The sequence below is a fragment of the Vespa velutina genome, chromosome 18 (genome assembly GCF_912470025.1).
Source record: "Vespa velutina chromosome 18, iVesVel2.1, whole genome shotgun sequence".
In the NCBI taxonomy this organism is placed as follows: domain Eukaryota; kingdom Metazoa; phylum Arthropoda; class Insecta; order Hymenoptera; family Vespidae; genus Vespa; species Vespa velutina.
Genome location: NC_062205.1, coordinates 3,948,292 through 3,976,254, shown reverse-complemented (window position 1 = coordinate 3,976,254; position 27,963 = coordinate 3,948,292). Strand labels below are relative to the sequence as shown.

General features: G+C 41.2%; 2 protein-coding genes across 6 annotated transcripts in view; one reads left to right on the top strand and one right to left on the bottom strand.

The window, feature by feature from the left end:
* Positions 1 to 23,234, bottom strand: part of LOC124955432 (serine-rich adhesin for platelets-like) — a 40,119-nt gene extending 16,885 nt beyond the window's left edge. The window contains exon 1 of one of the 2 annotated variants that reach the window (XM_047509870.1): positions 21,550 to 23,234. In XM_047509870.1, coding sequence (XP_047365826.1) covers positions 21,550 to 22,027 — 478 coding nt within the window. In that variant the 5' untranslated portion in view covers positions 22,028 to 23,234. The remainder of the gene's footprint in view (positions 1 to 21,549) is intronic. The other variant, XM_047509868.1, reaches the window with a different exon arrangement.
* LOC124955435 (RIB43A-like with coiled-coils protein 2) lies at positions 13 to 27,889 on the top strand. Of its 4 annotated transcripts, none has more exons than XM_047509879.1 (8): positions 13 to 171; positions 25,593 to 25,758; positions 25,830 to 25,970; positions 26,081 to 26,244; positions 26,559 to 26,799; positions 27,023 to 27,250; positions 27,427 to 27,533; positions 27,597 to 27,889. In XM_047509879.1, exons 1-8 carry the CDS (start codon positions 131 to 133, stop codon positions 27,736 to 27,738), a joined length of 1,230 nt encoding a protein of 409 aa, XP_047365835.1. In that variant the 5' UTR covers positions 13 to 130; the 3' UTR covers positions 27,739 to 27,889. The 4 variants fall into 4 exon arrangements, with proteins under 4 accessions (XP_047365835.1, XP_047365837.1, XP_047365838.1 ...); XM_047509881.1 differs by having other exon boundaries at positions 50 to 171; positions 25,525 to 25,758; XM_047509882.1 differs by lacking the exon at positions 13 to 171 and adding an exon at positions 4,150 to 7,582 and having other exon boundaries at positions 25,525 to 25,758.
* The last annotated feature ends 74 nt before the right edge of the window (positions 27,890 to 27,963 follow it).

The window sequence follows — 27,963 nt, the reverse complement described above, 5'->3', positions numbered from 1 at the left end:
TCTCGACAACGACGCTGACGCTATGACACGATCTCAAAGACCGGACGTAGGCTGATTTTCGCAGGATTCTAGGTGTCGCCGTTGGCACGGAGTACCGTTAGATGTAATTGCGTAAACGCGGAGGCTTCCCATGTACGCCTACGTTGACGTGCCCGAAGATAACACGCAAACGTAAGTAGCTCGGCTGTAAGACGATTTCTAAGGTCTCCTCGATTCCATCGTAAACTCGAAAGCTACTTTACGAGAGAAAAGGAAAATCTTGCTCTTTAATCTCCATTTGTTTCGCTTTTCTTACGACTTTGAGAAACAAAACAAAACAAAACAAAACAAAACAAAATAAAAAAGAAAAGGAAAAAAGAAAAGAGAAAAGATAAAAAAGGTTGAAATTTCTCGATCGTTCGTTGTTAGTTGGAAAACTAACGACGTACTACCTGCGTATACATGTGTTTAATATCGTTATTTTGTTACATCAACGAGTTCAGGATACGTGCACGTGACAAACCTGTTTGCACGCGTCAGGAAAGTTCTCGAATATAATTGTAAGCTGATGTTCGTGTCACGAGAAATATGCGAATCATATATCGTCGAACTACATATTATCACGAAATTTAAAATTTATGTCGCTCGTCGAAAGCAAAACGTTCGTATCGAGGGTAAACACGATTCTCTTTTTCCTTTCATCTCCATCCATCTCTTTCGCTTTTCTATTCCTTTAGCAGGCCTGCAGCTGTCGCGATCTTATCGGTGTTATTTTTAATGACATCACTCCTCCACGATCGAAGACCGAGAGAACGTATCCTTGAGCTCACACAACGAGTGTAAGAGTAAAGAGAGCGTTCTTGTTTTCTTCCATGGTGCCACTGTGTCTGCTAGAAACGTTCTTATCTATCGGTGATTAGCGTTCGCAAAAAAAGAAAAAGAAAATCCGCCATTCGACGTAAGCTTTGATCGTACGAGTCCACGTCGAGACGATCGACGTTTGCAAGAAATCTCGAAGGTCAAATTGATATCGGTGAGACGCGAAATCTGAGATCGAGATTGGTCAGGCTTCTTAATACGTTCCATTGTTCGAATCGATCTTATATAATTCCGCATTCATCTAATATTTTTTCGCAATATTATTCTAAATAAAATATATATGTGTATAGTAAGGATTAACATTCGTACTCTTTTATTAATGTTAAGACATGAATTGAACAAAGTTTGCAAAACACCGTTGACTCTTGTAACGCGGTAAGCGCGTTAAATGCAACGATAAAAGACAAAGAATCTATGTTTGCACACGCTTTACGCGTATGTATTTTCCTTTAATATCTTTTCCATCGCATATTTGTAGGAGGAACAAAGCGTGCTCTTGTTTACGCTCGAGTAAATATCCACCTGCGAGAGGCGAGATTGCTATTTCGAATGGCGGATATTTCCGTCGTAAAGCGTGCTACTCCGAACGAAAGGAGACTATTTTCGTTAAGAGAAATTTATCGTTGTGGCCGCGACGAAAGTGTATATCTATCTCGAAATATTTGCAGATAGATTCGAAGAGGCGAATCGAACCGACGATATCACGAATGTGCCTTTCTCTTCGTCCTTATCGTTCTTCGAAGTATACGACTAACACAGAACGATTCTTAACAGTTGCTTTCAATAAACGTAGCGATAAGAATTGCAATCCGTACTATTACAAGTCGGTTCCTCTTCGCGTGCGTGCTCGTCTCTATTCGCAGTTACGTAAATTCAATCTCCGGCTTTTCGCGCGTGCGCGGAAAAGGCAAAAGGGGACTCTCTCTCTCTGTGTGTGTGTGTGTGTGTGTTTGTATTTGTGTGTGCGCGCGCGTATAAGAGATAGGTGGGTATACAAGCAAGCCCATTTTACGAAAGGAATTCGTCTCTTTTTTATATGCCGAAAGCAAAATACATATGATCCGATATATGTACCTACGTATAATATTTTTCTTCTGGTCTTCTGGATTTCACGAGATCCAGAAAAAGATACTCTGTCGTTGTAAATAGAACAAAAAAGAAAAGAAACTTATTTGCACCAGGACGCGTCTTAAACATTGACGTAAGTAGAGAAGAGAAAGAGCATTATATGATCCTACTTTACGATGTGAAATCATCTTCGTAGGTGCAAATGTGAGATAATTTATGAACGAAAACTGAACGACCGTAATCGATTCTCGCAGGTCGTTTCCGCGTTTCGCGGCGCGAGAAAATGGAGGAATTCGTCCTAGTCGTATCGCAATCGTCGAAAGCGTCGAAGAAAATGGTCGACACTTTGTTCGTCGATGCGTATGCGCGTGGTATATATCTCTATGTATAGTATTTATGCACGTAGACGGGTTTGCGAGTATGTAGGAAATACGCTGCCGAGAGTTACGTAAACTCTCGATACTTGGAGCGCGCGAAGAAGCGAGCAGTTCTACCAGCTGACTGACTCGTTCTCTTTGCCTCGAGGCCACTTTCCAGACGAGTCTGAGGAAGGTAACCGATTCTTACCTGGCAATACGTCGATGATATAATCGATTTCGCGTATGTACTTATCGATCGCAATGATCTAATTAACACCCGAGTTCTTTCCGTTTGTATGATAAAAATGAAGAAAAAACAAGGAAAAAGAAAAGGAAACAAAGAAAAGAAGAAGAATAGGATAGAGCGAGTTTGAAAGAAAAAAAAAAAAAAAAAAAAAATATTAATATATTAATAGCTGAGATTATCATAAAGGAGTAGCGAAAAATCCTATCACGTCGATCGGATCTTGAAACTTTCTATTCTTTTTTAAAGAAAGTCTCTAAAGAGTAGCAAGACGGTCGCTTGAAAGGAAAACTTTTAAAAGAATCGAAGAGGATCAGTTTATTGGGAGTAGGTACCTACTCGTTCGATTCTCTCGCGGGTCGATCATCCCGGACGAAAATAAACGAACGCCTCGAATCTTTGCCAACTGTACCCTCAAGAGATTAAGGCCGTTGTCTCCTACACGAGAAACATTCTAACAGCTGTAATTCGGCTGGTCGAGTGAACGAAGAGGAGAAAGATTCGTGGAAATACACCGGACGTCCCGGCGTCATCGTCGAATTCGATATCTGCAATAATCTATATAATAAGCTATATGTACGCAAAGATTTATGTACGTAACTACATAAATCAGAGTCATCGATATCACAGACCCAGTTAGACCCTCTAGGATAAATCGTTCAACGTTATAGATCGTATCAGAGATTTCCTTTTGTACAATGACGTCCTGAAAAACGGACAGAGATAGTAATCTACCCGAATGCACCGCAATCGAGTGAAACTCGATTTAATTGACTGTCATCGAACAAGCTTTTCCTTGTGTACGGTGTAAAAGAAGCTCGTAGATTCGTTGATAGGAGCAATCAGAGCGAGAAAGAGCATCGGAAAAACAACTTATCTTAGCATCTTCCCAATTAGTACGAATTAGTCACGCTAAACACAGAGATTTCGATCTAACAACGGAGTATCGTGAAATTTTCAATACAAAAGAGGAAAATCTCTCCTTATGTAAAACCATTTTTTTCTTTCATTTCTCATGCGATCCTACCAAAAAATCTATCAGGAAGGATCGACGCGTGCATTCGCAAACCATTTCGAACGTTCCAATGCTCGCTAGTCATGCAACGTAGCTGGAAAATTCCGCTCGCAGCGATGTTTCAAAACTGATTCGCTTGGAGTTACGAAACATGTCGTTTGTTGCAATAACGATTGAAAGATTATACTCGTTGCGAACGATCGGCCAATTCGGAAATTTTCTTCATCGTTCTAGGTATTCTCTTACAAAAAGTAAGAGAAAAATACCTCTGGGCTAAACGAAGAAGAAAATTATCATTGTCTGGCTGTGATATGTCGAGGTATAAGAATAAATTTGATAAATTTTACAGAAAATCAAAAAAAGAAAAGGATAAATGAGAGTAAAGAGAAAGAAACTAATAGCCTTCGCATTCGTGAAGCACATACGTGATTTATGCCCGAAAGAAAGGCAGACAATAGGAAAATATTATTTTAGCGAGTTAGAACGAGAGAATCTATTGTAGTAGGTCGAAGCAGCCGAGTTCATGATTATGCGCTAAAAAACAAAATCGTGTAATTGCACGCGTCAACGTCATACGAACACGCTTCTCTCTCTCTCTCTCTCTCTCTCTCTCTCTCTCTCCCTCTCTATGTCTACAATCATCTTCCTAGTTCGGAAGGTACGCTTGCGACAAAAGATATCGGCTAATGTCGCTCGGATCTATCTTTGGCCTCGTTATCGAGCACTCTTAATATAGTCACTATCATTTATTATAAAGTGGAACAGGTCCAAGTAGCGTATTCATAAAAATATTAACTCGTGTCCAAGGGAAAACGTTCAGGAAGAAGCAGAACAAACTTGATAAACATGATCGATTAAAAAATATTTCTTACTGATCGTCTATCGACGTACAGGAAAAGCTGAGCCGATCCCATTTATGATAAATTTTTAAATGCGAACGAAAGGAACGTTAGATACAAGTAACTTCAATTACGTTTACACACTTTGCCCTGTATATGGGTACGTATACGGATATGAACACAGAGTCTAATTTAATAGCGCAGAGGTGCGCGGCTTCGTTGGTTTCGATCTATACGCTTACTTTCTCCAAGGCGATAAGAAATACGAATGTGTTCGTCCATCGAGTTCGAACATCGTGCTAGTTACCCTAAGATGTTTTCCATCCTATGCCGAGATAGGTGAAATATCAAAGATACTTAATCGCGAGGAGCGCGTGCTCTCTCGAGATCCGTGCCAATTTCCGGTCATTGGACAAGAAGCACGAATCCCTCGATGTTATGTATATAAGCGCTATTCGATATTAGAAAGTGATCGGGTCTTTTCCGGACGCGAGTTAACTACTCGTTGGCTGGCCCGGGAGCGCAGCCGGGCGTGCCGAGAACCAAGCCGAGCCGAGCCGATCGATAATCCGCAAGGAAGAGGATGGGGCTCGGAGCGTGAGCGTGCATACTACTATCTTTTTTCTGCTCGTTAGTTAGAATGCTCGAAGAGAGTCGGGGGTAGACCTTGTCGATAGCGGCTTTAAACGCGTCAATGGATAAACATTTATACAAGAATATTCACGTTGTACCGATTATTCTTGTCGTTCTCACGTATCCTATCTTGAAATTTATCGAAACGATAAAACGGCAAAGATAATAGAACTAATGTTTTATAATAGAAAAAGTTCGAGACAAGATTTCGTCTATCGAAGGCTGAACGGTATCGCGTGTTACAAGTCGACAGAAGGTTTTCTTGTAATAAAAGAAATCGGAAGAGACGGAGCTAAAGAAACGTTCTTGTTTTCGAGAGAGAGAGAGAGAGAGAGAGATAAAAAGAGTGTCGAAGTTGGCATACCTCCAGATCGTTGTTTCTCTCTGCACACGACAGAGAGAAAGGGAAGGAGAAGTTCGTCCATGATCCGGAAGCAGAGGCGGACGAAGAAAATCGATCGGAATAATGGAAAGAGATTGAGCGGGAGGGAAAGGAGTAGTAGGATTCGCGAAGCTACGAATAGTCGTTTCGACGAGGGTACTCTGGGTCGATGTTCGAGGTCACGAATGAGAAGGAAGGATGGATGGATGGATGGATGGATGGATGGATAGACGAACGAATGGATGGATAGGTCGATCGGAGGAAACCCTACCTAGCATCGTCTATTTCCCGTTAACCGCGTGCTTGTAAATCTTCGAGAGACGGCGTGGTAGACCGAGATAAGGAGAGGAAGTGACTGAATTATGACGAGAGATAGAATAACAACGATGGAAAGGTTTCGATCGGATGCACGGTTCTAACCTGATTTTTCCAATTCGATATTGCAACGAGGGAACTGAAATTTCACTCGCTCGTAGAGATAATCGATAGCGTTCTTAAGACGAGTGCTTCTATCAATTTCTGCCTCTTCTTACCGTTTGTTCGTCGGCTAATAAAGACTAGCGCGTTAACGATTGAACGTTACGTAAGATTCTATTAACTGGATTGAGAGTGTTCAGAGATAACTTGAGAAAAATCAAAGGATAAGGAGGAACGAAAGATAAAATTTAGGACGGTGGGAGACGACGTTCTCGAGTGTTTGCGAGCGGTGCGAAAGTCGAGACGAGCAATGGCGCGCGGAATCGGATACGAAATCGCTCGATCGATCCCTCCTCTTCCCGACGATGGCAATGCGATGAAGCGACGGATAGTGTGTGTGTGTGTGTGTGTGTGTGTGTGTGTGAGAGAGAGAGGGACCAGAAGACGAGGAAATAGAGAAAAAGAGAAAAGGAGAGAAGGAGAAGAGCGGGGCCTTCTTTTATAAACGCAGGCACTCGACGCGCGAGGAATGTGCTTGGCTGGCTCGAATAGGTGTGTAGGTACTACGAAGGCCGCCGCGGCGCTTCGCTCGGCACGATCGTGAAAGTGCATCGTCACAAGGTGCCGGTGCATAATGGCCGTGCAGCTTATTCCACTGTAAGCGCTCATCGATGACTACTGCCGGCCGCGAAAAATACTTTTTATCCGACGTGCCAGCCGCACGTTTCGATACCTTTGACGGGGACCGATGACGCGAAAAACGTCAAGAATTTTCTATTCGCTAAGTAACGATAACGAGCGTCGGACTTACGCAATTGTTATCAAGAATTTTGCTTTAAGATTTGTATGGTAATAAACTTGTCAAATAGAAGGCATCTAATACGGGAAAATATACGAACGTTAAAAAAGAACGTTTTATTTTTTGACATCTCCTTTGAAATAGGATCGGCTTTTTTATTTGCACCTACAGAGAGATTATGAAAACATTCTTGTATCGCAACGCGTGATATTTAGAAACGAGAAACGTCGTGCGAGACCACTCGCGTACCTAGCAGAAATATTATTCGATAGTCATTTCTACGCGTGCTATTAAAAGCGTAAACATTCCTACATTCGATCCATCTCGAAAATCCATGTCCAAATAGCCCTATGGCCTTTAAAAGCGATTCTCCTAATCGAATATTATCAATCATGATCGTTTACGTGGAAGAAATATTTGCCTGTGGAAGATATTAATAAACCATATATCGATAATCTAATCTCTTATTTCGGTGCTCATTCATGAAATAGTTTTCGTTACTATTACACGAGACATCGTCGAAATGTTTCTTAAAAACGAACGATAACAGCCTATCGTTGATGTTTTCGTCATCCACTGACGCGCGTTTTATTTTTCTCTACGTGCATCATCGTTGCTGACGTTTCTTCTAAAAATTTATTTAGGTCAACGTCCATTCACGATTCTCTCTCGGCGACGCCAAGGTCGAATCTATCTGCAAATACTCGTTCTTTCTCTTTTTTACTTGCATTTGCGAGAAAGAGAGAAAGATTTTCAAGTTTTGATCGTTCGCCTCGTTGGAATCTCGAGTCAGCTCAAAAGCCGATCGCGTTTCATTCCGTGGAATTCTTGCACGTTGGTGTCGTGAGATAAGGCCGTTCGGCCGTGATCTTTGAGCGACGGAACGCGATCTTGCATGCGAGGAGGTGAAGGGACAGGGAAGAAAAAAGAAACGGCTCGAGGGGAAAGAAGGGGCGCGGCTGTTGAAGGTAAGTACTAGCGTCCGAAGAAAAGACGTCGGACATAGATTATTCTCTTTGCGGATGCTCAATAACGAGCGAGCGAGTTGGCTCCTCGTTCGGCCACCCGCCGTTTCCAGGAAGAACGACGGCACGTATCTTCCATTGAGCCTCTTAAGACCTATTCTCAACGCGGATCTATCGAAACGTGACGTAAGATACGAGAGAGAGAGAGAGCGGGAGCGAGAGCGAGAGCGAGAGAGAGAGAGAGAGAGAGAGAGAGAGAGAGAGAGGGTGCCACCGACATTTCTCGATTGATCCCTTCAAGCGAGTTCAATTCTAATTAGACGTTAGAAAATGACGAAATAGACAGCGCAAACTTTGTTTTTACGCATTTCCCGGGAAAAAAACAAAGACGGAGAAACTAGGCTCAGCTCGCTGAATCAGCTTTTCTCTTTCGAAAGTACACACGTAGGTACGTCTCTTTTCGAGTTCGTCTTTCGTCTACCGTATCAACAAGGAGTTTCATCCGAGTCCGCAGTTTCGCTGCGATAAACGACTCTCTTCCGTCGTAGGAGAACTACTCCGATTCTGCTGATCTACACCGACTCGTTGTATTTGATTCAATAAATAATTCTTATCCAGTCTAAATATTTGATTAAGTTAAACCGATAACAGACGAGACGATGTCGTGCGAAAGGAGGGGCTAACGCGTATCGCCTTTAACGAATCTTCCGTCTCTCCCCTGGTCGATTCAAAGTCGACGAGATTGGCCGGAAGCGGGAAAGCTTGTCTCGGTGCTTGGTATTCGTATGTGTGCGCATACGTACTTACGTATACAGCTACGTACGTACATGTGACACGATGGCGTACGACCCAAGACAAGACAGACGGTTTTAGGTCACGGACTATTCGAACTAACGAGCAAATATTTTCGCGCGCGTGTCGGTGCTTTTCACCAGGGAAAGGAGTCGCTCGGTCGGTCGCGCGTTATCGACGATCTTCGACGACGGGTGGATCGAACCGTCCCGACGGGCGAAAACGATGGATGCCATGGTAACGCCAGCTCTCTCTCTCTCTCTCTCTCTCTCTCCCTCTCTTTCGTTCTCGTTTCACTGCCCTCAGCACGATGTCGGCACAAAGCCTGCGACAAGGAGAAGGAGAGAGAGAGAGAGAGAGAGAGAGAGAGAGAGAGAGAGAGAGAGAGAGAGAGAGGCAAACTTTACAGGGCAAAGTCCTGTCGCTGTAAAAATGAACTTAATTCCAACACGATTTATACGTATAAGGATACAAGTTTTTAATTTTATTAAAAGAATAAAAAAAAATCTATAATTAGAGTATTAAAAATTACGCAATGTAAACATTACAAAGTGGATCGTAAAAAGAAAATTAAGCACAAGTAACAGAAGGAAAGTAGAAATTCGCGCGGTTTTGCTTTATAAATAAGAATAAAAAAACGGAGAGAGAGAGAGAGAGAGAGAGAGAGAGAGAGAGAGAGAGAGAGAGAGAGAGTAGCCGGAAGCATAAAATCTAGCTTAGATCGAGCAAGGATAGAAATAGAAAGTGTAATCGGTACTGGAGCACGGTAAGCGAACGTTCTCACGATCGCCTTTCCTCGTTTTTCTTTTTTTCTATCTCGGGAAAAGGAAAGAAAAAGGAAACTTTAACCCTTCGATAATAATTCGCGAAACGTCCTCGCGTGAAAGTTTGGCTCGCATGATTCATCGCTCGTATGTCCGGTTACGTGCATATTTTTAACCCACTTAGTTAGTTAGGATTTAAATAAAATGGAAAAAAAGAGAAGAAGAGAGAAAAATTGTTGAAGGAGTGGCAAATTTGATATGTGTCTCTCTCTCTCTCTCTCTCTCTCTCTCTATCTGTCTATCTCTCTCAATATGCACGCGCACTAGATTCCGCTGCACATTAATCGTATTATTTTTAGTTTTTCTACTTTCTATGTCTATTTACATTTATGCGACTAGTTTCATAGTCCACTTAGAATATTTCGATATATCTATAATAGCTTGTATCTTTAAAATACTATGGTAATGAATTCGCTTGAAAATATTAGTCAAAGTAGGTAATATTTTCAAACGGAAGATGAGAGAACAGGAAACATTAGCAAAAAAGGTAATAAATATTTTCAAACGACGCGAGTCACGCGCGACGAGTCGTCGGCGTAAAATCAGCTGTCGACGTCGAAAGTCAATCGGCTCTCGAACGTTGCTGCTGCCTCTGCTGTTTCCCGTCTGACGTTTAACAAGAATTTACATAGACACTTTAGAACCTGTTCGGTCGTGCAGAACTGCAAGGCGTGATTTAAATAAGCACGCCGTGTTGTCAATACCCTCACGTTCGTCTCTCGTTATATCGCTCTCTACTACTTGGCTGGGAATAATCGATATCTAGGAGAAGGGTGGTTGAATTCGGGGGTGGAGGAGAACAAAAGCAAATAAAACGGAACTGGCATGTATGTACGTCGTGACTCGTTCGTGAACGTATCCGAGCCAAAGCACACCATCTGAATTTTCGCAATCGGCCAAATTCAATTGTCGAACGTTCCAGAAATGTATATATACTCGCGTAGAATCAAGTTAACGAAGGACACTCGAGGCGAATGAAAAATTATAAAGCTAAGTTTACGGAAGGTCGCAAGACGAATTTAGTTTGGAGAGTACTGCTTGTATACGATTGGAACTCTTGACGTAGGGTCAAGGTCTCGCATATTACGATCATTTCATTCGAAGGATACCAAATTTTAGAGAACATTTATTTTAGTCTCTTTAGAATTGGGTCGACCACGACGAGTTTTATTTCGATTTCATTCGTGTCACCACCTGTTCGTCGTCGGTCAACGACTGATTACAGTTATTGTTAAACTAATTTTACAAAAATTGTTTGGATGCATCGAAGGAAGGCGTATAGAGATATGCGTGTTTAGAGAGCGCGCTCGGGGAACAAGATAAAACAGAGGTATACCGCTGGGAGATGAGTAGCTCGTGCGAGAGGAGGTCGGGACCAGGAGAGAGAGAGAGAGAGGGAGAGAGAGAGAGAGAGAGAGAGAGAGAGAGAGAGAGAGCGAGCGACCGACCGAGAGAGAGAGAGAGAGAGAGAGGGAGAGAGAAATACCCAGTCACCCCTGGCTTTGGGTCGATACCTCGACCTTGAGACGCGTCGCCGCCTCGGTACGCTCGAGCAACCTCTGCTTCTCGTAAAGGAGATTCAGCCTGGACGCATGTTACGGCATAATGTAAAAAAGCTTAACGTGAAACACTTTCGATATTAAAATCTTACATCCGTGTATACATTGGATACGCGTGTTTCTTTAAACTAGGGGCCATTTCATTTATCGCATTAATGGAAAATAATAAAACTGTAAAATGTGTGAGAAAAGCTCGTTAAAAAAGAAAAAAGAAAAAAAGAAAAAAAAAAAGGGAAAGAAAAGAGAGAAAAATAGCGCACTGCGTTGTCCCTTTTCCTTCGTATCTCAAAGAAGCCTGTTGCTAAAGAAAAGAATGTACACCTATATAGATTCGTATAGATAAAATCTACTCTCGAAGATAGGTAACATCGCTTTACAAAGCGAATAGAGAATAAGAAGAAGAATGAAGATTTTGAAAGTTGCGTTGAAAGACGACGATTCACGGTCTCGTATTTATCATTAGACGATCCTTTCTTCGTGCGGTATAAAGATGAGAGACAGCTTTCTAGGCGTATAATCGATATGGAAAAGACGCGTAACGCTACGATCGAACGGTTATCGAGTTCTTCCTGCGCGAAACGTCATTCGCTTCGTCGCTCGTAAACTCTGGTCGACGATAAAGAAAGCGAAGCAAAAAAGGCATACGTCCCACAGCTCTGTTTGCGAAACAAACATTGCCTACCATTTTGATTAAATGAAACGTTAAAAGGACAATAAGAATCCTGTAGATCGCTATCGATTTAATATATATCGTAATGCTCTCGCCTAATACACTCCTATCGTACGAATACCAGGAAGTTGACGCTCGTACATCGAATTATTTTTATCGAATTTAATCTTTCGTTCTATTTCGAGAAATTTTTACCGCGCAAACAACGCGTGCGATCTTTCTCTTAGCAGCGTCATCTATTTATGGATCAGACGGTCGAATAATGCCGACTTCTAGCCTCTCCAATTTGCTCCCTTCGGCCATTTTGAGCGGACTATGACGTCAGCGTTTAGAAGCGGAAGAAGAATGGAGTAGTCACAAATTCGGGAATAAATGCCGTCTCGTTCTGGGACGGGCTTACGCCCACGCTCCTACGGTACTTTTAAAAGAAACGATGCCGTGGCTCAATTCCACTTTTCCGTACTATCCAAATTTCTAGGACAATGCGTGGGAAAAGATCGATGTGTTTTAAGGATCCGAGATACAAAAAAAAAAAAAAAAAAGAAAAAAAAAAAAAGAAAAAGGCTGTAACGAGCGCATCGGTGGTTTAACACTCTCGTTTAACATTCTCGATAATGGACGTTAACGCTTGTTATATATACCAAAATGACCGTCTTTGCTTAGATAGAGAGAAACCATCGTCCCGACTCGTAGAACAAACGACGATAACCAGAGTAACTGCTTGGAGTAGTAACATTGGCTATGTAACAGGTGCGCTCGAGTGTGTATATACTGAAAAGAAACACAGTAAGAGGAGTATAGAGAGACGGAAAGAAGAATATACGTGTATGGTCTTGTGACGCTTCCGGTGTGCTCACGTGTGCGTAAAAGCGTTACGTAATGGCCGAGCGTGACGAACCGTGCGTGGCGATCCGTCCGGACGTCTACGGACGTAATGAAAATTCACGTTCGGCTTTCTTCGGGCGTGTCCGTGATACTAAATTCTGTCCAACTCGCATTTTGTTCCTTATCGTTAGTTTACACGACGCCCAATGGGCAAACAATGAAATTAAAGATCCAACTTTGCGCGTATTTTGGAGGCATCGCGTGCGCTACTGTCACGCCCGAGACACGCAATGCGGACTTTTCCTATCGTAGGTATAAGAGAGTTCTCTCGTTTTTTCTTTCTTTCGTACGCTCCTTCTAAGACCTCGACGTCCATCATTTTTATTCAAGATTTCTCACGTCCTATCATTTCTCACTCTTTCTTATTTAGCGCATTTAACGCCATGCGTTATTTCATTTAGAGTACCATCGAGTACTAATATACGAAGCCGATTGTGGATTATTGTGGAATACAAATCGGTGATAAAGCTTCGTAATCGTTGTATGCACGCACGAGTGCGCGACGTGACTCTTTGGCCATGACGTCGTACAAATGAGAACCTTCCATCGTCGCTTCATCGCGGTCGCTCTTTTCGTATCGTATCTATGCGCATATGTATGTTATATTTTCTATCGTCCTAAACTATATCCACGTCTAGCGCCTTAGTCGTACGTACGTGCGATTATTTCCTTTGCCGAGCAATAACCATTCCCGTTAGATCGACAAATAGAAACGGCGATCGATCGTCGTTGACGAGGACCACTCGACGAGGCTCGGGTCATTGCTTGCTCCGCGATTGAAATAAAAAAAAAAGTTGATCGAATTGGCGATAATGAAAATCGACGTCATAATAAGAAAATACTCAGCATATAAGCGTCACTGCGTTTTACGCGTGTCGCAAAGGACGCTCTGACTCACGACCGCGAATACATATTTAAAATGGCTCGCCTCGTCTCGATCGCGTTTTTTCTTCTTCTTCTTCGAGGGCCCGTCCTCGATATCGTCGACGGAGGAGCACAATCGTGTCCTTAAGAGGAAAAACCGGAACGCTCGAAGGACAAGATGGATCTCCTGAATTTTTACCCTGGAGTCGCGTTAACGGTATTTCGTCAAGTCCATCTCCTATCGCGTCTACAAACGCGTTTCTTTGCCAAGTCGCTCCGAGTCGTCGGCCTCCTTTTTCTTCTTTCTTTCTTTCTTTCTTTCTTTTTTTTCTTTGTCTATTTTTCGATCGAACTCTCGCGAACGACGAAGCTCGCCCCTTTTATATTGTCGCCGACAAAGTTTTATTAGAATCATAAACGAGTCGACGATTTTCAACTTTTCCCTTTTACAACGTTTCGAACTAATTACGTCGCTTCGACCTTACGTTTAACGCGCGAGGTCACATTTTATGCAGATTCCGTGAAGCTCTTAAAAGATCTCGTAACGCGTGCACGGCATAGTAACACGGTTAAGTGGATCCTTTCCCGATTGTTAATACGCGATTGTTTCTTTTTATTCCTAGTCTTTCCGCCGAACCTTCCAACGTTTTCCTTCGACGCGGATAATAGTAATGTGCCAGTCGAGATCCGTGCGTGACGAGACTCGGTAATCTTACATTGTATGCGCTATCGTTATTTGCGTCGACGAATGCTTTTTTTTTTTTCTTTTTTCTTTTTTTTTCTTCTTTTTCTTTTTATCTGTTCGTACTTGAAAGAAAATAACGATCGTGGGCTGCAGGAAGATCGTACGTTCCGATTAACGTGAATTTCCGTTGCGATGGCCGACCGATTTAAGCCTCCTTCACCATTTATCGAATAAAACCATGATTTAATTATCCCATTTAATACCTCGTAAACTTCTCGCTTGTCATCGCTCGTTTAAAATTCCACGATGTCCTACTCTCCGTCTCCCTACGTTCCTTTCTCCCAATCTTCCATGTAAAAGCGGTTTTCACCGGCACCGCTCGTGTAAGATCGAATCGGAAACTTATTGCACCGAGTCGATTCTATCTCTCGATAAATCGAAACACCTATCTTGTAAAACGTTCTCATTGAATCGTGACGCGATATGGAAAGATATTCGACGTAAATTAAGATAGCCACGTTGCCTTTTGTGAAAGTAGACACTACCGGGACGTTAAAACGCAAGATTCTAGTCGAGATTGCTTTTAAAATTCGAAATTGAGAAGTTCGTGCCGCTTTTTCGCTAGCGCATATAATAGGTACCTCGTCAATCAAAATGCATCTATAACGCGATACTAAAAGCGTTATTTAATATTTATGAATGATGCATTTGACCAAGTCTTCTTTTACATTTGTCAATTACTTTTTCTTAATGCGATCATTCGCTTAACAAATTTCACAGTTTGTGTTACAATCCAAGACGGTAGATAAGCGACATTCATTCCTCGGATAATCTAATAAAAATGTTGTCGAAAGCGATAAATTTTCTTTTACGTGTAAACGAAGAAATTTCTAATCGATCATATTTTAAGATGGACTATCTTTCTCCTCTCATATCGTACATCATAACGGATATTCGATAGCCGTGGCGTGCGTCTCTTAAAATAGGCGTGATGTCATTGCGAAGAAACGAAAGGAAATAATCGTCCTTCTTTCGGCCTGCGTTTTTCTCACCTATTTTTCGAGAGGAAGAGAAATAAAAAGAGGCGAGAGAGAGAGAGAGAGAGAGAGAGAGAAAGGAGGATAAGAGAAGAAAGGCCAAAAAATATATAAATGATAAAAAGCTACGTCTCGATACGTCCTTTAATCATTTCCCAACGACGTGGATCGTTGACGATGGAGAACGGCATATCAGATCGTGTCGCGGTAGCTTGAGGCGATCGTAATCTCGTTACAACCGCCACTGACGTCACTGCCGGAAGAATACGGACTCACACTTTTTCCAAGTTGCCCTCAATAAGTTTACCTTCGCGAGAAAGTCGAACTCGCCTTTTGCCAATGCTTTGTCATAGACATAGATCGATTATTTTGGATTAATTATCAAAATGTTTGCTCCTACGTATATTGTAATTTATTCAAATGTACCTATACACACGGAATGTTTTTCTTTCGTCTTCTTTTACAAGAATAAAAACGGCCTGTACTTCCGAATTAAAATCACTTGCATGGACCATGCTTGGAACGTTGAATGAAGACGTTTAAGTAATATTGCGTACGGTAAGGAAGTCTTTAAAGTGATAATAGTACTATGTGAGATACTAAAAGAAAATTTACGTCGCAGGAAGAATATCTTTCAAAGTTGTACTCGTATAATGCATAAAGCAAGTAAATAAACAGAACAAAAAAAAAGTAAACAGAAAAGAAGGAAAAAACAAGAAAAGTACAATCAACTCCTTATAGTCTTCTTAATGATAAAGGAGATACACGACAATGTTAGCCTTGAGTACTTCACTGCTAAACTTTGAAAACTACCGAGTTCGAAGCTTCTTAAATAAAAATTGTTTGCAGACTGTTTAAGTTGAAAGTCTAAAAAATGTCAAGTATCGTTGCTTCTCTTTTTACTTATCTAGTTCTAAGGGGGTAAATGTAGTTCGCTCGAAATATTCCTTAGGAAAAATTTAATCAAAACGTATCTATGGTTTTCCTTCTTTTTATATTTTACAAGTATGTAATATTCGAACAAATCTTCCTTCTCTCCTTTCACGGAGGAAACTTTAGCAAAAGTATTTCTTTGTTTTACCAGAAAGAATTTAACCGTTCTATGTGCGTGGTTACAAATGTAGATATATTAAAGTGCCACACCTTTAAGGACCCCTGAGAATTACGTAGAACGGCTGTTAAGCGTGCAAAATAACGATGACGAAATAAGGACGGTGGCTCGAATTCCTGGCATGAGAAGGAAAAAGAACCTGTATAAAGTAACGTTATTTGCGTGTTATACGATGACGAGATTAATTCCATGGTGCGATAATAAAAAGCAGCGTTTTAAGTTCTTCAATTTCAATCGGCTTTGTCTTTTTCCTTACGAGGCGACATCTTGTAAAGTTACATCTCGTACAACGTATTCAATGTATACATCGGTAAATCAATATGTGACAAGTGAATAATAAATCGAGGCAAATTTTTGTTTCTGCCGATAACTCTTTTTTTTCCGCTTTCATATCTTTATGGATTGCTAAACGAGAAGAGAAGCTCGTACATATGTCGATAACGTGATTTTAGACGGAAGATTTTATTGGCTTGAGCAACGCAACAGAGAGAGAGAGAGAGAGAGAGAGAGAGATGAGAGTTCGATTAAAATCGGTTTAACGGATCGAATTATGATCGTGTGTCACTGTGTAATAGCGTTAACGAAATCACAAATGTTCGTTAGGAAGCACGTTACGATGACGTCACTCTCCGAGATCGCTTCGACGCTTTCGCGAGAGCTTAACGAATAGAACTTAAAAGCCGGTCGTTCACCCTGCTCTTCTCGTATCAACGAACCAACGTCGGACGGACAAACGGAATACCGACTGCGACGGTCTGTGCCACGCTAGGCAGGCAGAATTAAATGCTCTTTATCGAAGCATCGTACTGTGCCATTAACGAACCAGAATCGATTATAAGCAATTAACGACGATCGCGATAGATAGGGAATCGAACTTTAAACGAGATATTATTTCCTTCTTTTCTTTTTTCTCATTTTATATAACGATGATCCAACCAGCTCGATAACTTTATCGAAAAGTTTTATCTGATAATAGTCTGTTTGCAAACACGTCTCTCTGACATTCGGTCCGATAGATAGGATGAGTTTCGCGTTTTTTCTCGATTGAATTTTATTGGCATCACGTAGACAAAATACGTTTACGTGTTTGCCATTTGTTCTTGGCGCATTTAGCACATAGGTGTGCCAAGCGCGACTTCACCATACACGCCAAGAGATACAAATTCCATTTCCATCGGTTTAATTTCTAAATGCTCAGCAAGAATCCAAGAAGAGAGACATCTTGGAATCATCGTCCAAGCTCCCTCTCTCTCTCTCTCTCTCTCTCTCGAGTCGAACGTCTCTCTTTCACGATCTTCCTCAAGCGTAATAATCTCATTTTTATCGCTCTCTGCAACTCGATGATCTTTCAAAGCCATTTTAGAATCGTCCAGTCAAAATTCGTTTACTTCGCAAAAACTTCTCGAATGTTAATTAAATTATGAATAAAAGTAAAAGGGAAGGAAAAAGAAAGAAAAAAGAAAGAAATGCTCGACAGGTAAATTAATTTCAGAAAAGAGAGGGCAAATACCGAGCAAAATATCTTTACCCTTCGTACTTTTGAAGGAATGAGAAGAGGAGGAAAAAAAAAAGAAAAGAAATAGTGAAAGGGCCTTGGTGTTTCGATGGAAGCCCCGGGGCCTATTCGCGGACGCCTTGAATATGGTTCTTTGTTTCGGCGTACAATGCAGGACACGAAGCAGAAATTATGCAGGAAGTCGTCGTCTCTGTATGTACTATGCACGTAATATCCACTTTTAGCTCTTCTATATACAGGGTGATCAAATAACTTTTGGCGCTTTAGTAATTGAATTTCCGAAAGAAGAAAGGAAAGAAAATCAGTAAAAAATTATAACAATAAGAAATTACAATGTAACGTTAGATATTTATATTTCATATTGCGAGGAAAAAGAAAAAAATAAAAAAGAAGAGCAACAAAAAACGTGGAATTTTTGTCCTCCAAATAGTTATATCGAGGAAAAAAATTGTCACCAACATAGAGGGTTGCGTCTCTCTCTTTTTGAGTAATGTACATCCTTAAAATAAAAATGAAATAGTCTCCTTATGTATGTATGTATATAAACGTAATTTCGGTGCGTAGCCAACACGCGACTCCTACTGAAAAGTTCCCCTTCTATCTTAACTTCCAAGGGGAGAAATAAATATTTTTTAATAACGGGTGGTCGAGCCACCCGACAAGAGATATGTTGAGCAGGACAGAAGTAGGTTAATGTTGTACTGTAACGAATTAAACTAGGTCACGCGTCTCTTCGCCCGCGCGTACGTTTCTATGCTCGTGTGTGCCTGTATGGACGAGAAAAAAAGAAACGAAAGATGAAACTTAACTATAACTCGATCGTTTGAAAGAGTAAAAGCGAAAGTAAGATCGAAGATGATATAATCGAAATTGATTTTTGTCTCTCTCTCTCTCTCTCTCTCTCTCTTTCTCTCGTTTAGATTTAGATTAAAACGTTCTTGTCTTAAAATAGATAAATCTTATCTCCATCTTTTTATCTCTTTAAGGTTACAAGAGTCATTTGTACGTCAGTATCTCGGCGAATGTGTTTTTTTCCGATAAAGAAAAAGAAGAAGAAACATCAGTTTTATTCGTATCGCCAAAACGCTGTTAAAAAGGGGGAATAAGTGGATATAACGTGTCTCTATAGATTACGATATCAGGCTCGACGTTGGTTGATGCGTCGGTTGCATGATGATCACGTGGCTACTACTTCGGCCCTGTACAACAACCGCGCATCTCTAGTCACGGCCAGAGAGAAATTTAATAATGCTCTGGGCTTGACCTTGAACTTGGTAAGAAAGAAACTCTTTCTCTCTCTCTCTCTCTCTCTCTGTCATCGCTTAAACGAGAGCACAATGACGTGGACTGACGGATGAAAAAATGTAAAAGGATAAAGAAACAGAGTTTCTCGAGTATGCAAGGGATAAGATCCTTTTGCTTCTTATCTTCGATAAGTCTGTCCTTCGCGAATCAAAACGCGTACATTCGTTATCGTTTACACCGTTTTAACGTATCATAAATAAATACGTAAGTTGGCACATACATATGCGTTTTTTTTTCTTTTTTTTTTTTTTTTACAACGATGACTCATCCCGGACAGCTGCCACTCGCGAAGCTATATTTTTGTCCAACTCTTTTCGTCCACCAACACGAGTTAGGACGAGGTCAAATACGAATTCTTCTATCCGTCCTATCGATCGATCGATCGAATTATTTTTATAACATCTTGCGATTAGTAATACTTTAGTCGATCCCTGACAACCTGTTTTTCTATCGTAAAGAAAGAGTTGCGTTCTCGTAGATAATTTTCAAAATCGTAATAAATGGACATAAATGTATTCGTAAAAATGTCTATAAACGTATTAATAAAAACACCTTGTTTCCGAGAAAACTAATGAATAACTCGAAGAATTCCACCGTAGATTCATCGTTGGCATGGCCATCAAATTCTTATTGTTTCGTGTTGGCGAGCCAAGTTCTTTATCTTTAGCGCGAAAAGTCACTTATAAAATGGCTTTCGAAAGCGCAACGATCGAACTTCCTGTTGAACTAAGTCCTGCTCTTGTGTTTTCCGTTCGCTGCTCCAGTTTCCTCGCTGACTATTTGCACGGACATTATATATTTTATACATACACGCGTGTGTATATAAAGCTAAGCGATGCTTCCTGTTCTTTATATAATATTTCTTTTTTGTTTTGTTTTGTCATTTTTATTTTCTTTTATTCCAATCTACAAAATCTACTTCTCAATAGATAACAATTTACAGTTAGACAATGTATGTATATATACATACATATATACATATATATATATATACACACATGCGCATATATATGTATATATATAATTGTGTACGGATATTATGAGTAACTTCAACTCGAAATAGGCTAGAATTCAACTCTAGTTAAAACGTGCTAAACAACAGACCTCTGAGAAAAGAAACGTCGTCGATCTTTGCACGAGTAAATCTAGTTAGGAGGATTAATGGAAGGAATTTGTACGCGTGAGTACGTTCGCGGACGTTAATGGTTGTGCGTGAGTAGGTAGCACTTTTAGCAATTCACTTTGCGACCACGTGGTTCGTCTCGAACGGATGTATGTACGTAAGTATACATATATGCATGTACGTATATGCGTGCGCGTGTGTATGCTCTGTGAGCGAGGCATCAAAGAGTATCATCAGAGTCGTTTGTCACTTCGTTTTACCCACTCGATTTCGAATACGCCATGTAGTCCGATGTATTTGTTTCCTTCGACGAGAAATACGATCTTGTTTCGAGAGCTCGGCCAATTCGATATTTTATCAGCCTTGCCGATTAACTTAATTGATTACACGAAATGTTTTCTTCTTTCTGATCCAAGTACACGTGCTCATACAGATAAGTGACAGAGAGTCGTATTTTCAACGTTCGTTATACTGTTTTCGATCGTAGACAGAATGAAAAGATTACTACAATTAATTCCTCTCGAGAAAGATAATATCTTAACACTATGTCCAATAAACGAGAATGATTCATTCGCTTGATCGGACGATAAAGTGAAAATAAAACCGTATGATCGATAGCGTAACGAGCAATATTTTTCTCTACGAACGACCTTGAGAACTTTGATGGTAAACGAATTCTGGCTGTTACCAAAAGTCCGAGTAGCCTTCGACAATTTGTAAAACGAAATAGTCTTTGAGAATCCGCAAACGCCTTCCAAAGTAAACTCGGTTATTGTTTCTTTTTTGTTTTTTTTTGGTTTTTTCCTTACATCTCGGAGATACGAAAGAACATTATTGATCGGTCGATAAGGATAACGATAGGGTGCAGATGCGATTGTAAGAACTCGGTTCTTCGCGAAAAAGTCCTGAAAGGATAAATAAGTGAACGAGTGGTACGTTAATAAAAAAAAAAAGAAACAAAAAGACCTCGAACGAGCGAAATACCGAATGGAGATCTTTAAAAAAAAAAAAAAAAAAAAAAAAAAAAAAAAAAAAAAAAAAAAAAAAAAAAAAATGCTACAAGAAATACAGAGTTAAACGGTGATAGGATAACAAAGAAATGGCCAGTCAAAGTAGCGCGATAATGATGTAAAAGCTTGGATAGGATTGGGGTAAATTTTCCAACACATTTGCAATGCTTACTTAATTAGCGTATATAAATTGCAAAGAATAATTAAAAAAGCGGCATTATTCCGTCCGTCAATCTGTTCCTTTGTTCCGAACGATTCATCGAGGATCAATGATATCTCGAATAAGTTTTCAAAGTAGTAAAGAACAAACGAAAGGCATTTCGCGAGGAGGTGAATCAGAAAAAAAAAAAAGAAGAAAAGAAAAAGAAACACGGTACAAAAGTTCACGTTTATTAAGGACTTTGGACGATCAAAGCTACAAACGATTCACGATAATATCGATGGTCAAATGGGCTGTTTGTCGGTGTTGACAAAATCGAGGTAGGTGGGAAGCGAGGTGACCGAAGGATGACGAGGATAGTATGGAAGGCGTTGGTGGTAGTGGTGGTGGTAGCGTTGCGCTGGAAGAACGCACATATTGATCACTGACCTTTCCTGCGGCCGAACGGTCCGAAGAAGGTGCCGTTCTTGCCGATGACGTTATCGTCGATATACTTGAGCAGCTTGCTCGTGTCTTCTCCTTTCTTCGTGGCGATCGACTTGACGGGGCGTGGCGTAGCGATCCTTTGACCGATGCCGCCTGCGGCGGTGCCACCGGCACCAAAAACACCAGCTACGTTAGCAGCCGCCGCAGCAGGACCGCCGATCGTCGTCGTCGTTGACGCCGTTGTCGCCGCCGTTGTCGTTGTAGTTATCGTTTCCAAACCCGTACTCGATGTAGTCGTGTACGTGGTGGCGAGCGAGGACGCGACCAATACGTTATTGGTCGTTTGAATCGTCTGTAAGAGGGCGCAACTCGAAGCAGCGCCGTTAGGAGAAGGGCATGTATTCTCCTCCGCCAACGAGCTGATTCTCCTCTGCGATCCGCTCCAACTCTTCCCAGACGAGATCTTTACCGAGCAGCTCATTATCTCATAGTAATAAACGTGCTCTCAGGGCGCATAGTAAGCGCGTACGAGTCAAGATATAGATACGGAAAAGAGCGAGCGGAAGGCTGCGTGCGTACGTGTGTGCGCGCGCTCGCGCGCACAAGAGGGAGAGAGAGAGAGAGAGAGAAAGAGAACACAACGCATATATGTGTACCTGTATGTATATATATATATATATATATATATATATATATATATGCGCGCAAGTATAGGAAAGGTGGACAGACCTTACGCGACACCACAGTGTTACATAAATCGATCTTTCGCGTCCAGAGATAAAAGTTAACACGCAGGACCCTTCTCCCCCTCTTCCTCCTCCACTTTATCCTTCTCTTTCTTCACTTTTGGCTCCACAATGATTATCCTTTCAATCTTCGATCGGCCGCGCGACTATCTACTAAACTATCGTTGTCTCGAAATGACATCCAACACGTAATATCACCTATTTCTTTCTCCCTTTTTATCCCTCTCGTCAAACACTATATCGCCAAATATCGTCACTTTTCTACGATCGCGTACGTTGAAACGAAAGAAAACGTATAGAGTTATGCCTCACTCCGATTGGCTCTCACAATGGAATTGACTTTCGCAAAAGGCGTAAATACCACGAGCAGGTGCGATAGCCCGACTTAGGATAGAACGACGATAGATATGTTCTCGCGCTCGTTATACGTTATATATCGTGCGATTTCGGCGTAGAGGGAGCGACGCGCGACAAACTTGCGACCTCTTCGAGTGCTAAGACGAGACTGAATGTCTGGCGGGTGATGGGCTGCCCGGTTCGCCAATGACGTCACTCGACCACGCAGGCGCCCAAGAGTCTCGCTTCGCCACGGGCGTATCTTACGCGCTCTCTGGGCTCGGTTGTACGTGTTGCCGTGGAAACTTGAAGTGCAAATTAACGAGAACTCGCCGATTAAAGTTCGCCGATCGCGACCTCGTAATCCTCCCGCTTCTTCCTTTACTTCTCCGCAGTCGGCTTTCCCGATCAACGCGATTTTATCGCGCAATAACGATTGCCTATGCGAATTAGTTCTTTCTCGAGAAAGAGAGAGGAGACTCGAGCCGATCGAACGACGCCTATTTATTTATTGGACTCGCGCCAAAATCGTTCGTTCCTTCGAACGAAATTATCCGAACGAAACTAATGCGAATGCACGTAGGGTAACAATCGTCGAATCTTCATTTTATCGATTTATGCCTAAAAAAAAAAAAAAAAAAAAGACAACTATGCCCAAAGATCTTGTTACCGTTTGGACGGACGATTTTATAATTCTTTTTTTTTTTTCTTCTTCTTAACAACCTTATCCTTCGTATTCCCTCGTGTTATCGTTATATATTGTTGTCGTTATTATTATTATTATTATTATTCCGGTTTACTCATTACCATCCGACTCATTAATTTACGTTCCATCTGTCGAAGTTAGATATGCCTCGGGAGAGACATGCTATCTAGAATGATGTCAAAAGAGAGCGACCGGACATCGTCTGCACGAGCTCGCTTTATTTATTTATACGTATGACGATATAACGAGCATGCTAAAATACGAAAACAAATACATATACTTCTGTAATGAACATCGTACTCGCATTACGAAGAGATAGCGATTATCTTTGCGTGCCAATTTCTCGCGGATATTCGCGTGCGATCGAAGAGGTCCTCCTCTTCGTTCGTATCGCTCCCGACTGCCACGACGGGAGCGATACGACGTTGTTTCGACTATAATCTCTCGTCCCTCTCCAATGACATAACGCGTATAGGTCATCGCTGTACGTGTCATTGATATTATCAGAAAGCTTCTCACAAATCGTATTTTCTATTTCGCCAATATGGAAAAGAAAATCGCTACGAGAAACGATAACGCGCATTGATCGCGTTGAAAATCAAAAAGTAGAGAAACACTTGATGAAACGTGACTTTTCATTTTTATACACCCAGTACATGTATATTATGATATTTTACTCGAATATCGTACAACGACGAGCGAAAGCAAAACGAATTATTCTACGAAGAATAATGGATTATACATCGTCGCGATGGAAAGCCGTGGAGAAAGTGACATGTATTATGTCCAAGAATCGTAAGGATTCTCTTGCCGAATACGATCCCGAGTCGCTCGAATAACGATACATATATACATATATATATATATATATGTATATATATATATATATAAAGCACAAACTCTTATTTATTCTTTACGCTCCGCTCGAGTCTCAAATAATGCCAACCTTCATTTTCCCTTGTTCGAGAATTTCCAAATTTTTCACTTCTACGGGACATTTCTCTTTTTTTTTTGTTCTCCTACTTCTCTATAATTTCATAACGTCTCCGCGATCAAAGGGGCAATTAATGATAATGAGTAGTGGGAGAAAGGGAAGAGAAAGAGAGTTGATTGCGTTATCATCGGTGCAGACGTTAGATATGACTCTTGTTTATCCATACGATGTACAATTCGGTCGGCAAGCTTTTCTCGTTTGCGCGTATCCGGAAGAAGATTTATAAGATTCTTACGTAAGAGCCGCGAACGTGCGGCATTAAAATCAAAATAGATCTTGGAAGTTGTAAAATTTGATTTCTGTAAATATCAACTGTTAAGAACGTAGACGAGAAGTGGATGTGCCACGTAATAAAGTATTGCTACTCTACGGAGAGTAGTCCTTTAGAAAATAAAAATTTCTGAATTGACTGAAAAGAATATTTAAGGATATCGTCTCTTTGGGTCTTATTACAAAACGCGAAGCACGGCGGAGACAGCGCGCGATCGTGCCTCGCATCCGTTACTTTGTCTCTCTTCTCGCGTTCGTTTATGCATCACACATCGCGAGTATTCGCGATCATTTACGATCTTCGCTTTACACTTTGATGCACCGACACGATAACGAAGCAAACGCACACGCGTCGAACGCGTGCGATGCTCGTGTACGGCTAAGCTCCCTCCATTCCCGTTGAGACGCGCTTTAAACTCGAAGTAGCCCCCACATTAGCAAGATAATAAATGAAACACGTTCTGTTTTGAGAGAACCGATGAAAGAGCATCAAAGAAAAATGTCTAAATTTTCCTTCGACTTTCCCCTCTGCGTAATGTATGTTCTTATTGAAATATTTATTGAAAATCCTCTCTCTATACGCATTTAATATGCGCCTCCTATCGAGATCACTCTTAACGTTAATAAATGTAATGAGATTTCAATTAATGGAAAATATTTCATTCGCTTCTGTCAAAAAGAAAGAAAGAAAGAAAGAAAGAAAGAAAGAAAGAAAGAAAGAAAGAAAGAAAGAAAGAAAGAAAGAAAGAAAGAAAGAAAGAGAGAAAGAGAGAAAGAAAGAAAGAAAAAAAAAAAGAAAGGAGAGAAATAAAGAAGAAAAAAAGGCGAACGACACGATTCGAAATCACGTTTCGTGATCAAACTCGCCATGGTAACCAAGTACGCCCTTTTATTCTCTCCCCTATTGCCCGTACGCTTTTTCGTAGGGTTTCTGTGAACATGCTCGCGCTCGACGATCGTTCGACGTTTTATTATAACCTGTACATACGCACAGCAAGAGACCGCTTGAATTGGCTCGTCGTCGAACTTGCATCGAGATGCTAAAATTTCCACGTACCACCGGGGAGGATCGAAGAATCGCGGCGAGTATCGAAAGGAGACGGCAAATAGAAGAAGAAAGAAAAAAACGTATCTTTAATCCTCGCTTCAGAAATATCGGAGTGAGTTAATCGTCGCGAGCTATCTTCTATCAATTTTCGTAATATTTCCTTTTTCCCGGAATATTTATAAGATCGACAAGGAATTCTTGGATCGACAAGTGGAGGAAAAGAGACAGCAACGCGAGGAAGAACGCGCTAAGGAATGCCAGCTAGACGAGAGTCTTGTACGCAGCAGCAAGATCGCTTTGCAATTGGAAAAGGAACAAGCAGAGGTAAGAGGTTGACCTCGTTCGATCTAACGTTCTCATGAAATTCTTACAAAGCTTTCCTCCTAAGAGAATCGCCTCGTTCCTTCTCTTACCTTTTACTTCGCGTCCGTCAGGAAAAACGACGGATAAACGAAGAGATCGAAGCGTTTCGTCGACTCCACCAGAGACGCGAGGACCGTCGGGATTACGATCTTTACGATCCGGATACTCTGAGGACGTCGCTACCTTGTCGAGTCAGTGACGATGATCCACGTTTGGGACTGGCCTCGGCTCAAAAGTATCCTACAATTATTTTCGTCGTTATCCTGATCATTAAAATAAAAATAGTTTAGCTGACCGATAAGCATATACGTACCTTATCTTTATATTCCTCTTTCCTATAATTTGGCATATCGGCTTCGGCTGTTCGTCCAAGAATTTTAAATGCTAAAATAAATAAGAAATTAAAAACTTACTCCAATACACTTTCTAAACGTTGTTCTTCGACTCTATTCCAAGTAACACGCAACAAAAGGCAGAACATATAAATATAACATATAGCTCAATGTATTTGCATTTATTAGAAGCAGAGGCGTGCGTACTTTTGTATAGATTCGAAGGTGAGGATTACAACTTTCGAGAACAAGATCGAATGAAGAAAGAGGAAATGCGTTGGTGGATCGAGAAGCAAAGGAAGGAACGCGAGACGGCGGAAAAGGAACGAAAGGATGCCGAGAAAGCGTACCAGGAAGCCGTTGTCTCGAGGGACAAACGTGCCGTCGAGTTGGAAAAGTTGGAGCGTGAATGTCGTCGAAGGTTGAGCGAGGCCACCGCGAGTTTTAACAGGGCACTGGTGAGATCTCTTTAATCCTTTTAAAGAAAAACGAATAATAATTGCTCGCTCGAGAAAGAGAGAATCTTCTTCGTTTTTTTTTTTTTTTCCTTTGGATAATAATTTCGTTCCTACAATTCGGTTTATAAATATCGTTGATATTCACGTTTCCCTTGATCCTCGAGTCCTTGATTTCACGCTCGCGAAGAAACTAGAATTTATAAAGCTTTCCATCGGTCGCAAGGCGGAGGAGCAAGAACACCGACGACTTTGCGAAGCCGCTCAAGACGAGGAGGACAAGAAGGCGGAAATCTACAATCACGTGACCGGAGATTTCCTGACGGAAGCCCCCGAGCAAGCGGAGAGCAACCGTGGACCGAAGAAACCGCTCGCATCGCGTTACAAGGGCATGACGGCCGATCAACTCAAGGTCTTCAGAGACGAGCAAGCACGACAAATGGAGGAAATCCAGGTAATAATACGAGCCACCCAATGATCTCTTCTCTCCTTCGAGTATATCCAGAAATAGACGTCTATAAATTTTCTCGGCCTTCTCGTCTCGAGGATCCTTGTCGAGGATCATAAAATCCTCTCCTTACTTTGTCCTTCCCTTGTCGTTCCCTCGTTAACTCGTTATTTTCTTCTTAGAAAATGAAATTGGATGAGAAACGAATAAACGTGGAATGGGACCGACTGATGAACGCGCACGCTGAAACAGCCGAGGCTTATCAACGTGAGCTCGATCGAAAGAAGACGTAAGAGATCTTTTCCCTTTACCTTTATTGGACTTGCTTACTATCAACGAAAAAATCTTTCAGGGAACTCAATAAGAAGATCGCGGAGGAAAACTTGAGGCTCGCCGAGGAACAAAAGTCTTATCAGGAGTATTTGAATCGCGTCGTATATAAGAACAAACCATCCCTTGAATATTTCTTGCAGTTCAACAAGGGAACGCGTTAAATGAATTATTTCCCTCCTGGAAGGATTGATTATTGTATGATTTTTATCATTACCTCATTATCCATTCCGTTTTTAATTGACTAAATACATATCTCGTCTCGTATTTCTCTCCATTCGAATGTATCTTATTAAATCCATAACTTTATGATAAAATAAATTCGAAGAAGGAGCAAACCCGTTATTTTGCAGAATTCTTTCGAGGCGCCTTCTTAAAAAAAAAAAAAA